This window comes from Pseudorca crassidens, chromosome 12 (genome assembly GCF_039906515.1).
Source record: "Pseudorca crassidens isolate mPseCra1 chromosome 12, mPseCra1.hap1, whole genome shotgun sequence".
Lineage (NCBI taxonomy): Eukaryota > Metazoa > Chordata > Mammalia > Artiodactyla > Delphinidae > Pseudorca > Pseudorca crassidens.
The window spans coordinates 13,622,738-13,635,797 of NC_090307.1; the positions used below are offsets into that span (position 1 = coordinate 13,622,738).

The 13,060-nt window shown below is 43.0% G+C and overlaps 1 protein-coding gene across 3 annotated transcripts in view; it reads right to left on the reverse strand.

Annotated features, from left to right (window-relative positions):
* The window catches only part of TNFRSF11A (TNF receptor superfamily member 11a), a 62,324-nt gene that overhangs the window by 17,083 nt on the left and 32,181 nt on the right, over positions 1 to 13,060 (reverse strand). For 2 of the 3 annotated variants that reach the window (XM_067698898.1, XM_067698896.1), the window contains exons 5-9: positions 10,189 to 10,282; positions 8,944 to 9,035; positions 6,858 to 6,971; positions 3,950 to 4,002; positions 1,096 to 1,855 (exon numbers count right to left, since the gene is read on the reverse strand). In XM_067698898.1, the coding sequence (XP_067554999.1) occupies positions 1,096 to 1,855; positions 3,950 to 4,002; positions 6,858 to 6,971; positions 8,944 to 9,035; positions 10,189 to 10,282 (1,113 nt within the window). The remainder of the gene's footprint in view (positions 1 to 1,095; positions 1,856 to 3,949; positions 4,003 to 6,857; positions 6,972 to 8,943; positions 9,036 to 10,188; positions 10,283 to 13,060) is intronic. The other variant, XM_067698897.1, reaches the window with a different exon arrangement.

Consider the following 13,060-nt stretch of genomic DNA (forward strand, 5'->3'; position numbering starts at 1 on the left):
AATAAGGCAGGAGCCACCATTAGCATGGGGCAAAACAGTCTCCATTTAGGGCCCGACTGAGCTACCTCACGGTTATAAAATAATTCAAAGACCAGCTGCTAGACCCGGTGGCGGTCTAACTAAAGAGGCAGGAAAGAAAAAGAAAAGCATCCCAGGATAAAGGTGGTCCGTGAACGGGCTTTGTGGTTTTAGAGTTTGGGAGGATTCTGTGAAGCCCCTTAAATAGTACATATGCATATATTCATTTTTCTGGAGAGAGGGTCTATAGCTTTCAGAACATTCTCAGAGATCCCTGACCACCCCCTTCCCATAATACAGCAAATAATCCCCGGAACCAGAGAAAGCCCTCACCATCAGCAGAAAAGTTCCCTGTAACTACATAATAAAACAGAGGATTGTTCTACCTTCGCAGAAAAGTTATAATATTACAACTGGTGGGCTATTCACGCTCAAGCAGTGGTGCAGCAATAAATCTCTATAATGATTTTAAATTGTAAAGCCATCCTCCTGGTTCCATAAATATATCCTATGCAGTGTTTATAAAAGGGGCTTCTCATAAAAAGCATCAAAGGACAGCCACTGCCTCATTAATCTGGCCCAGAATCAACAAGCTACACTCAATAAATATTAATTAATCAACGATTAACTAAACAATTTTGTTTCTTGTCCTGAAATTTATAACAGCTTTTTTAGGGGGAAATTTGAGGCCTAGGTCGCTTTATAGAAAAAACCCAAACCCGGAAATCTGAGGGAACGCCTTGCCTTCAGCCAGTCCTGTGGTCAATGTTGGCATTGTCTTCAGGGGTCAATGCGGGGATTTGAGGTCTAATCCCATTGTGAGAAGCCTGAATGCAAAAGGGCATGGGGCACGTATAAACCAAGAGAGAGAGCCCCAGGGGTACAATCCACAAACCCAACATGTGGACTGACTCAAAACCCAGCCTGTAAAGAGGCTTATCAGGAGGAAATGCTCGAGCTGAACTTTTCCCACGTTACTGTCCCTCTTTCCTGAACGGCACATGACACTTGTCCCCAGATACTGCACAGAGACCAGGCCTTTTTGCTCAGAAGGGAGAAAGCAGCAGAGTCACTTACCTGATGCAGGTGGCTGCTCACCGGAAGGGCCTCCAGAGCCAGGACCTCCCCTCGTGGAGCTGGGAAGCCGTGCTTCAGCCCCATCCGTGGGCTGGCCTCCCGCCTCTGCCCCATCAGCTGCTTCGGGAGGAAGGCCCATGCCATAGGCGCTCTGGGGCAAGGGTCCACTTTGGGGGCAACCCATCAGGGGTTCCCGGTCCTCCCCAGCAGGGCTCCTGCAGCCTGCACAGCCATCTGCAGAGTTGGCGCTGGCTGCCCAGTGGGGGCAATTGCCACCCTCCACTTCTCTTTGCAAGTACTTTTCGGAGGACATAGGAATCCAGTCAGTCCTGCACAGAGGCTCGGCGAAGTGGCAGCTTTCGGAATCCACCAAGCTCTCTGTCCCAGTGAAGCACTGGCTTAGACTGTCATTCTCTCCCACCTCCAGGGGTTCAGGGAAAGGCGGTGTGGATGTGCTTCCAGGCTGAGTGAAGAATAATATAGAGTCTGGGGTCCGGGGGGGCCTGTCCACGTATTCGTCTTCCGTGGGAATCTGCCTGAAGGGGTCCCCCTCAATCTCGCTGACCAGGGTGAGCATCCCGGCATCTTCTCCCAGCACACAGGGACCGCCACCTGCACACGCACCTCCACTGTCAGGACAGCACATATCTTCAGAAAACATCTTCTGTTCCAGAGTCAGCAGTAAGACACCCTCACAGATTTCACGCTGACTAGGGGCTTCCACACGAGTGCAGCTAAGATTGCTGCCTGAGGACTCCTGCTGATTCAAATTCAGAAGGCAGTGCATTAATCCAGCGATGTTAGAACATGGGTCTGCTAAACGTGGCTGAAAATGGTGCTTAGAGTAATTATTTCCACCATAACAAGTACAGATGGAATACTCACTATGTCGCTTTATTTGGGTTATTTAAGATTAGGGGGTGGGGAGAACCCTCAGATAGAGTACAACCAGAATCAGATGAATCTAACTGCATTTCCAATGGGATAGCATGTTTACACTGAAGCCAGGGGGAGAGCTGACCCAAATAACTTTAGAACACAGGATTTTGCCTATACCCTCAATCTAAATTTTGAAAAAACCCTGTAAACAAATATTGAACTCTGGTTAGTAGCTTTGCTTTTCGCTGTGGTATGGCTTAGGGATTCTGAAACTACTTTCTGTGTATTCTGGAACTGAGTAAATATACTGAGAATAATCGGAGCCGGGTTTCTTACTGCTGGAGAAGGGAAGATTCAAATACAGCTAAAGAAAGACTACAATAAATCCTGTAGTGTTGGGACCAGAATCGGAGAAATCAGTATGAGCTCAAGGTTTACAATTTGTATGTCTTTAGGGACTTCCCTGGTGGCACAGTGGTTAAGAATCCGCCTGCCAATGCAGTGGACACAGGTTTGAGCCCTGGTCCAGGAAGATCCCACATGCCACAGAGCAACTAAGCCCGTGCGCCACAACTACTGAGGTCGCAAGCCACAACTACTGACGGCCGCGTGCCTAGAGCCCGTGCTCCGCAACAAGAGAAGCCACCACAATGAGAAGCCCGAGCACCGCAACGAAGAGTAGCCCCCCCTCGCCGCAACTAGAGAAAGCTTGCATGCAGCAACGAAGACCCAACACAGCCAAAAATAAAAAAAAATAAATTTAAAAAATGTATATATCTTTACACCTAAGAACCTAGACCTAAAGGATATAATGGGATAATTAATGAAATTTTAAGATCAAATGTAAATTATTGATATATAATAGTATTGTACCACTACTAAATTTTTTGATTTTGATAAAGGTACTATGGTTATATAAGAGAATATCCTGGTTCTTAAGAAATTCACATGAGTATTTAAGGGTAGAGGAACATGATGTCTGCCACACACTCTAAAATGGTTCAAGAGGGCTTCCCTGGTAGCACAGTGGTTAAGAATCCACCTGCCAATGCAGGGGACACAGGTTCGAGCCCTGGTCCGGGAAGATCCCACATGCCGGGGAGCAGGTAAGTCCATGCGCCACAGCTACTGAGACTGTGCTCTAGAGCCCGTGAGCAACAGCTACTGAAGCCCGCACGCCTAGAGCCCGTGCTCTGCAACAAGAGAATCCACCGCAATGAGAAGGCCGTGCACCGCAACGAAGAGTAGCCCCCACTAGCCATAACTAGAGAAAGCCGTGCGCAGCAACAAAGACCCAACGCAGCCAAAAAATAAATAAATTAAATAAATAAACTTTAAAAAAATGGTTCAAGAGAAAAAATATACATATGCATATACAAACGTACAGATAGCAAATAATAAAGCAATGTGAAAATATAAACAATCGGTGGATCTGAGTATAGGGCAGGTGGAAGTTTTTTGTACTATCTCACTGCTTTCCTACAATTCTAAAGTTATACCAAAATTAAAAGCCACCAAAATAACTACAGAGTACAGGAATGTGACTGCTCTTCCCTCCTAGGAATCTGTCCTAGGCAATAGAGATTGGCACTAAAATAATAATATAAATAATACATGGGCAGAGAGATGACAGAAATGGAATGAAATACAAAGAAAACAGCATTTAGGATGAGCACTGACTTGGGCTTTGGGTTACTCTGTGGGGATCAATCCTGGGATTTGAGGTTCCATCCTCTCAACGAAGTACCCATTCACAATTTGACTCAATATTTGACTAATAATAGTTATATCAGCCAATTTTTTTTTTTTTTTTTTGGCCTCGTGCACTCGGCTTTGTGGGATCTTAGTTCCCCGACCAGGCATGGAACCCGGGCCCTGACAGTGAAAGCGCCGAGTCCTAACCACTGGACCATGAGGGAATTCCCCCAAATTGTTAACAGTACTTAAAGGAGGCACTTAAGACTTTTAAATTTACCTTATTTCCACTTAGGCGGCCGCAAGCTTCATTGACCCAGTGCCACAAATTAGCTAGAAAAACAAAGTAAGGATAAGCGCTTCATATTATTATTTCCTATTTCTAATTCAGTATTATTGACCACTATGTCAGATCAATATTGTCTTTAAACAAAATCGTCTGCAAATCTGAGAGTGAAACATTTAAAAGAAAATCAACCAATTTAAAGACTAAAGCCATCTTCCTCCTCCTATTAAACACAGAAATTTTTGATCTATGTAAAGCCAAACATGATGCCCTAATGTTCCATTGAATACCTTCAGGCACATCTGAGGGCTGTCAGAGCTGCTGTTTTGACTATAGACATTCTCATGCCCTTAGCAATTTTTCTTTGACTATTAGGGACCCTGTTAGGTATTGTAGGGGAACAAAGGTGACGTGGGTCTAGGGGACTTAGCACAAATATATGTATGATAAAAGTAAAGTGCATGCCAGAATGCTGTGTCAGGCCCCACTGAATTCCAGCGGGCCCCGAATCCTTTTCCCCTACACCCTGCTGCTTCTCACAAGAAAGAAGAATATATTCTGTGGCATGTACAAAGTATATCTTCCTTAACTTTTTAAAATAGAACTGATGAAACTTAAAAGGTCAAATCTATGAATTAAAAAAAATCTATGAATGTATATAATACAAAGATAAAATTTTTTCCCACCTCCACTGAATGTTTGATGTTGAATTCACTATAAAGACTAAAGCTAAGAGGCTGTCCATTTTCCACTGGATGATAATGACGTCATCATATTAGGTAATGATGCCTCTTATGTGACCTTGCCTGGTCTATTTAATCTCTCTGAGCCTCAGTTTCCACATCATAAAATGGAGGAAATAATAATGCCTCCCTCTCAGTGCTGCTGTGGAGACTTAGGACACATAAAATATGGAGAGCAGTGTTGGCACATGATAAATATTTAATATGTCAGTTACGACTACCATCATCATTATTATTTGTGCTTATTTTCTATCACTTTAAAATTATATAAAAATAAAGATACTCCAAATAAAAGGAAAGTTGCAGCTCTTTCCTTTTAGGGATCAGGACTAGACAATTACAGATGATACTAAAAATAACATTTGTACACAGAGGTGGTAATTACTCATAACTACTATGATAATCTCTCTCCTGGTTGACTGCAAAAGCCCTCCTTACTGGTGGGTCTGCATCCACTCTTTCTGTACCCCCCAAATTTGTTTTAATTACTAAAATAGCCAAATATGAAAACCACAGGGTTGTTCTGCCTCCCTCTGCTCAGGATGGGAGCACATTTCTTAGCAGTTTCATGTCACACTGGTTCTGACTTTCTGCTCCAGCTGCGTTAACCTTCCAATCCCCCCAACTTGCTCTGCTCCCTCCAATCATGCAATTCTCTTTGCATGGAATGCTTTTGATTCTCCTTAGCTCCCCTTGGGCTAGTTCATTGCAACTTGTCTTTCAGATCTCAGGTCCCCTGCCTCCGCCCTGGGAGGCCCTGGCCGAAATTGAGCCTGGACAGACAACTCTGTCACCCCTGGAGCTCTTGCACCTCCCTTTCCACACTCAGCCTCATTCTATGGGCCAATCCCTGCCTTGCTCACAGAGAAGCTTCTTCCATGAGGGCACTGGCTCTGTTTGTGTTGCTCAGTATTGAGACCCCAGTGTCTGTTCAGTCCCTGGTGGCCAAAAAACATGTGTTGAATGAAGGGATGAAAAGAAAGCTGACAGTCACACATCCCGACTCAGTGACGGGCAGGCCCATTGCCTTTGCCATTGGTAAGATATGGCCAAAAGAGATTATCACAGAGAAAAAAACTAAAGAATAAAATACTGGGAGTCTGTTTATCTCATGAAAACATGGCTATATGAGTGAGCAATCCATCAGCATCTCTGAAAATGCATTATTCAAATCCCCAGTTCCGATGCTGGGGAGGTGACGTTGCATTAAATAACAATATTCAATAATGATAGACTTTTTAAAAAGTTAATTCTAACTTTTCCTCTTCAAATACTCTCTGCTTAACACTGGCATCGTCAGTCACCATCTTCCCTCTTTAATCTTTTGATTGCCCAGTGTTACATTAGGCAATGGAATGTTAATGCAAATACTAAGATATGCAGGATTTCATGAAGTCTATGGATGTGACTGTGAGAGAACTGATGGAATCACAGCAAAGCAGAGGTGGACAAAACAAGTGAGCAACTGAAAGTGGGAAAGGATGGTGAGACCACAGGTGCTTCAAAAGACAATGATGTGCACTAGGTTTAGGAAATGTAGTGAAGCCTTGAACAGTTTCTTAAAAATTATACTTTGTAGCTTTGTAGTATAAAGTCAAACAGGATGTGATGTTAAAAGACACTATCAAACAATTTTTTGTGTGTGGAAAAACTATTCCCAATAAACAAGATGACACTTGATTATTCATTCTAAGAATGAGCATCTGCATTTTACTGAATATAAGACCACTTATTTTCAGAATTCTAAATTCACCTATCAGGGTAACACCCCAGTCAAAACTTTCCATCTGTCATTTACCTGAACATTTTGTCTCTGTTTTAATTAAGTAATTAATTAAATTTAAGTAATTAAAAATGTTTGTGTTCTAGGATAAATGCAACCTCTATATATCTGACACTATATAATCTATACAACAGTCATTGGTTTCCTGCACCTAGAATATTTTTGTTTGCATATACATAAACAGGCACAATGGATTTTTGTTCGTTTGTTTGTTTTGCCAGAGAACAACGAATTAGGTATAAAGCGTGTGTCACCTTAGTTTAAACAGATCACCAGAGGCAGTCGGAGGGCAATATATGCCTCTTCAAAGCATACACCTAGAAATGTATCTATTGGCTTTAAGATTCATTTTCAAAACCCACCATAGACACAATACCTGTTAGTGCTTTCCCTTTTTTCCTATAGTAAACACCAAAGATGACAGCAGCAACTAATGCCACAGATATGAAGAGAAGCAGAATAATTAAACTGGGCAAGTAAATCTGTGGTTCTGTGTTGGAAGAAAACGAGAAAAATGGCATTAAAGATTGTTTATTTTTACTTTCTCCATTTAAAAACATAACCCTGGGCTTCCCTGGTGGCGCAGTGGTTGAGAGTCTGCCTGCCGATGCAGGCGACACAGGGTCGTGCCCCTGTGGGAAGATCCCACATGCCGCGGAGCGGCTGGGCCCGTGAGCCATGGCCGCTGAGCCTGCGCGTCCGAAGCCTGTGCTCCGCAACGGGAGAGGCCACAACAGTGAGAGGGCCGCATAACCACCACCCTCAAAAAAAACAACAACCCCCCCCAAAAAACCCATAACCCTTTCAATCAAACCCCAGAATCAAGGGTGTTGGTGTGAAATAAGAACAACAGGAAGGTCCCCGGCCCTGACTGTAGGTTTGTCAGGAAGAGCTCCCGCTCAGAAGGGTGAAATCGACAATGCAGCCCGGTCCTGCCGGCTGCCATAGCTCTGCGGGGCCAGCCCAGGACCATATTTAAATGCTTCTACTTTAGAACAACTCTAATAGGGACGAGCACACCATCCATCATCTTTGTTTACCTACAGAACACTTCACTCTGTTTAGGTGGATGGGCCCTGGAGGCAAAAGGAAGCCCCTTATCAAATCTCTTTCCAAATAACATGGCACCAGGGTTTTTCTGGTCATGAGAACAGAACCACAGCCATCCTGCAAAGTGTTTCAGGTACTTCATCTACAACACAGTGTGGACTCAACCATTTGTTTCATCTCCCCTTGATCACTTAAATGCTAGTACCTTTATATTATAAGCTCTTGGTTTACATGACCTGGTTTCCGGACTCTTGCTTTTCCTCTCCTTCTGTCTTTTTTTTTTTTTTTTTGGCTGCATTGCTGCTGCACGCGGGCTTTCTCTAGTTGCAGCGAGCGGGGGCTACTCTTCGTTGCAGTGCGTGGGCTTCTCATTGCCGTGGCTTCTCTTGTTGCAGAGCTTGGGCTCTAGGTGCACAGGCTTCAGTAGTTGTGGCACACGGGCTCAGTAGCTGTGGCTCACAGGCTCTAGAGTGCAGGCTCAGTAGTTGTGGCGCACGGGCTTAGTTGCTCCGTGGTATGTGGGATCTTCCCGGACCAGGCTTGAACCCGTGTCCCCTGCATTGGCAGGAGGATTCTCAACCATTGCGCCACCAGGGAAGTCCTCTCCTTCTGTTTTTTTTAAGACAGTTTTTTATTCCCTCAGTTATTCTGAATGTCCTCTTAATGGTCTTTATAAATGCTGCTCTGACCGTGCAATTCCTTACCCAGAACGCTTTGATGTTCTCCCATTTGCCAAAATGTCAAAGCTAAGGCCTTGATTTTCTTAGTCAATGTTCATCAACCCCATCGCTCTGTGGCCTAGGTTCTCTTGCCTCATTAGAAAGGTTTTCTTGCCACTTATGCCTCCTCCTGTGCTGTGATACATGGACCCACCTTCACAGCATCTCGCTCACCTGGGTAAGCAGCTTCCGCCATTAACTGTCAACTTTCTGTCAATCATTGAAAACTGTACTTGAGATTGATTTGATCCACAGGATGTTCCAGAAATAATGATAACTATCTTCTAACAAGTTGTTAACTCTGGCTGGTGACCAAAATCTCCCATAGGTACCCTACTGTGACCACTGTGACCACCACCATCCTATTACATTTGGGCATTTTAATTTATGTTTGCACCTCAGTTTTCTTTCTTGTTTTGGCATATACGAATAAATTACTAGTTATCCATTCCTTTTTTTGGCACATACGAATAAATTACTAGTTATCCATTCCACAGTAGAAAATTATCAAATAAACAACATATCTGGAATTAAAATACTAATAAAAATGAAATACTGAGCTGACCATGGATAGGACGAGATGAAAAGGGAGAAATGGACGCCTCTGGATACAGCATGTAATTCCGGAGAAATCTAGAAGAGCTGACTAGACTGGGGCACATCTACCCAACCAACCTGCTCTATTCAACATACCATTTGGTGGTGTTGTAGGTGGAAGAGAACTACAAACCACATCTGATTTATCGGTCCCGTGAAGTGCTTCTGTCTCTCCAAGAATGGTACAGCTGTGAGGGGAAAGGTCGGTAAGTGCTTTGGTTTTATATTCTTATTAAAACTACAAAAGGTCCTATCCCTTTAGATTGCAAGCTCATTCAGGAGAGGAACCAGGTCTTTGTGGATGTTTGAATTGCCAGTGTCTAGCCACACATCATTAAGGTGGACAAAGCCAATAGTAACTACTGCCAGTGTTCTCTAAGAACCACTCTGAGAGCATGGTCCAAAAGAGAAAAGACTGGTGGCTTCAGTAAAGAAGATTCCAAATTCAATTACCATGGCATGGCTAAGTGATAAACTTTGGATGAATACCCTTTCGAAGCTGAAAACACAGAAAATCTTTTCAAAATAAAACTTGGATAAGTGGATCAGAAAATAAATATTTTACGAGAATTCATTTATTGGGAACTAAAAGAATCATGACATTGATTATGAGTATTCAACAACAAGCATGCCATGAAAGGACTCAGGAATTTCACTCTGGATATACTCACATAAGTGTGAGATAGTATATAGAAAAGATGATTCATTGCAAACTTAGTTACTACTCCAAAAGACTGCAAACCACTTAAATGACTATCAATAGAGAGCTTATTAAATAAATTATGGTACATCTCTATGATGACATACTATGTAGCTATAAAAAGCCACAAAGATCTAAGTGAACTAATATGGAATGAGCTTCCTTCAGGATATATTATGCGGGAAAAAAACCCCAAGTGTGTAAACATTTATTTAAATAGGAGGCTTCTATTTGCACATACACCACACACACACACACACACACACACACACACATCTTTGTACAAGTAAACCAGTGATGCTGGGAAGCTGGGAAAAGTGGGACTGATAATAAGCATCGTTAAGTAATTTGCAACTAAATAAGGTTAGAAAAAGGGAAAAAGCAGCTGCAACTATAAGTCAAAGCTTCAGTCAAACTGAATCTAACAAGCAATACACAGCTCCTGTCACACACAGGGAGAAGATTGGCTGCACTGGTTTACGGCCCTCAGGCCCAATTGACAGACTTTTTCTGTTGTGAACCTGGCTTCCAGAGGAAGCCTCATCACACGGAATCAGTCTGTTTTCAAAACAGACGAGACAGCAGAGGCTGAGTTGGGTTTAAAATCAACAAACCCTCTGGGTTCCTTCGTTGTCACTTACTTGGTCCAGGGTTTGCACTTTTCTGTGGAGGAAGAGGCGTCGGAGAAGTAGCCTGCGAGGCAGGGCTCGCACACCGTGTCCTTGTTGAGCTGCACTGTCAAAAAGACCAACAGACAAAAGAACACAAGACAAACGAGGACACTTAGAGATCAGCCAGGAGGATGGTCCAGAGGACCAGAGATCAGAAGCGCCCCACCTGTCTCTTGCCTCCCCATTCCTGCCCTCACCACCTGCGGCCATTGGCTGAAGTCCTCACAGACTTCAGAGGGCCCGAGACCCCACAGCAGGTGACAGCACTGTGTCCAGAGGGGAACTGGCTCACTGTCAGGGCGCCAACGCCAGACCTGAATTAGATCTGAATTAGATCCAGCTCTCTGGTCCGGACCTTCTACCGGTCAAAGCCACCGTCCTGGTCACCGATCCTTTGTTTCCTGGCCAGGGAGCCTGCTATCTGTTTTGTTTTAATCAAGCACCTGTCTGTTCTCACCTGTCTCCCCTTTGGGGCTTACACCAGGCTTTGGGTACAGAGAATGGCAGCCCATTGACTGCTTTTAAAGGAAACTTCTTGTCTTGACCTTTTCTGATCAATACTCTCACCAGTCTAAGTATTGGAGTGTTGACAAAACAAAACAAAGAGAAAAGAAAAAAATGAACCAACCTACACTATAGGTCTCTTTCCCCTAAACCAAGGGTTGGTAGTAACAGTTTTCTATAAACAGCCATACAATAAATATCTTAGGCTCTGCAGGCCCTCCGGTCTCTGCAAATTACTTGTAGTGTGAAAGAAGTCACAGATAATGTGTTAAAAATAAATGGATGGGGCTGTGTCCCAATAACATCCTATTTACACAAACAAAAGTGGGGGGATGGATTTTGGACCCCTGCCTTAAGCCACAGCACTGAAAGCAGGAATTGATCCTGGTTAGTAAGCTGTCTTCACCTCTCTCATATTCCACATGAACTACATTATCAAAATAGGAAATGTCTCAGATTTCCTATGTCTATTACCTTTACTGCAACTGACACATGATGACCCTTTGGTAATTCCAGTAAAGAAGGACACTGGCTACCATGTGATATCATAATAAGCAACTGGCTTGTGCCAAAACCACAAATCACTCTTGAAATTAGTAGCACTTCTGTGGTTTATTTTCATGAATAAAACCCTAAAATAAGGAATTACATTTTCTTTGTCCAAAGTCAAGTGGGAAGTACATTCTTGATTTCTGCAATTGCCTCAATTAGTAGGGTACCCACCCCTTACTCTAGCAATTTGATTTGCCTTGAAATGATATCAACAAAGGTGCATGTAACATCTAGTCACTCGTATTAATTCAAACAGCTTTTCAAAAGACAAACACCCTCTGGAAGAGTAACCCTTAAAAACAAAGCGGCTTCCTAAAGGGGCTGCAAGGCACGAAGAGCTTGAAGGGACACGACTTTCACGTCTGCTCTTTGTAACACTGACCTGCTGGGGGCATCCTGCACATTCTCCTTTCTCTTTTTTCCTTCCACAATCACACTCCCACGTTATAAAAGAAGGCACACTTCATACCTTCTCCAAATCCTACCACAGCTTCTGAGATGCCAAACAAAGCAACAAGTCAAAATACTGGTAATGGAAAAAAGCTCCTGCATTCAGAGCACCTCATTACAGCTTCTGTCTTTCCCTATCTATTAAGGGCAAGGGTGTGACAACAGATATGGGGTGTTTGGGATCAGGTTCAGTTGTTCTGAGTTCAAATATACTGCAAGGCAGGGGTAAAATTTTCAGTCATCCACGTCACCCCCTCTACCCTCCACCTATTGCTGAAGAATGCACCATTTCCAAAGGAGCAAAGCAGAGAGGACATTGACCAGAAAAAAAAAAAAAAAAAAAAAAGCAGAAAGGGACCAGCACCTTTATTTATTTATTTTTTTTACCAGCACCTTTTTTCATGCAGCTAACAAACTTTTGGAAAGGCTCTGGGTCTTGCCTATATCTCAGAACCAGAATTCAGAAGGGAGCAGGCTGTCACAGGGAGATTTATTTTAGTAATTAAAAAATCGTCAGACTTCTTCCCACGAGAAAGCCTGTCTGGTTTAATTGAAGGACTGACTGTGTCAGACTCTGTGATGGACATTTTCCTCCATACGAAATGAAATGAATAATATTTTTTTAATTCTCCCAACCCTGTGTTTTACTTTTATAATTATAATATAGCAAAATATAATATATTCAGCTTTTGGACCAACTGTGTATAATAATAACAACTGTAGTAACAACTCAGTCCAGAAGAAATGTTTTTACGCTTAGAACCCTGAGTCACAAGAAATTTTTAAAAATTAAAATTTCAAATAGGTGCATTTTTTTTTCATGTGAAAGAGTATGAAAAGGTGATTAGCATAAACGCCCCCCCCCCCAGCCTAAAAATACATTAGGATAAAACTCTGTGGGGAAGGTGAAATGGATACAAATCAAAGGAGAGAAAAGAACTATATAAAATTTCCAACAGGTAAAGACGATCAGTGCATTTTTAAATGGATGATGATGGCTATTCAGTTGCTATCCCATGTTTTGATTCCGCTGAATATTTTAGAAAGTGTAACTTACTGCTGTTCCAATTCCCTGCAAACTAAGTCCTTAAGCGACTTTTTCAATTTGTAATAAAAATGTTTAGCTATTTAAAATTTTGTCAGGAGGTGCACGGCTTTTCAAAATTCTCCTAAGAGGGTGCACATGTTTTAAAAAAGGTTTGGGGACCCCTGCATGATCCGGTTCCCCCCTTAGTGGGCATGGGAAGGTTCGAAAGGAGGAGCCTTGAGAAGAGCGCGTGGGCCGAGCTCTCACATTCCCCCGGAGGCGCACAACCTGCAGTCCGTTCCCAGGGAA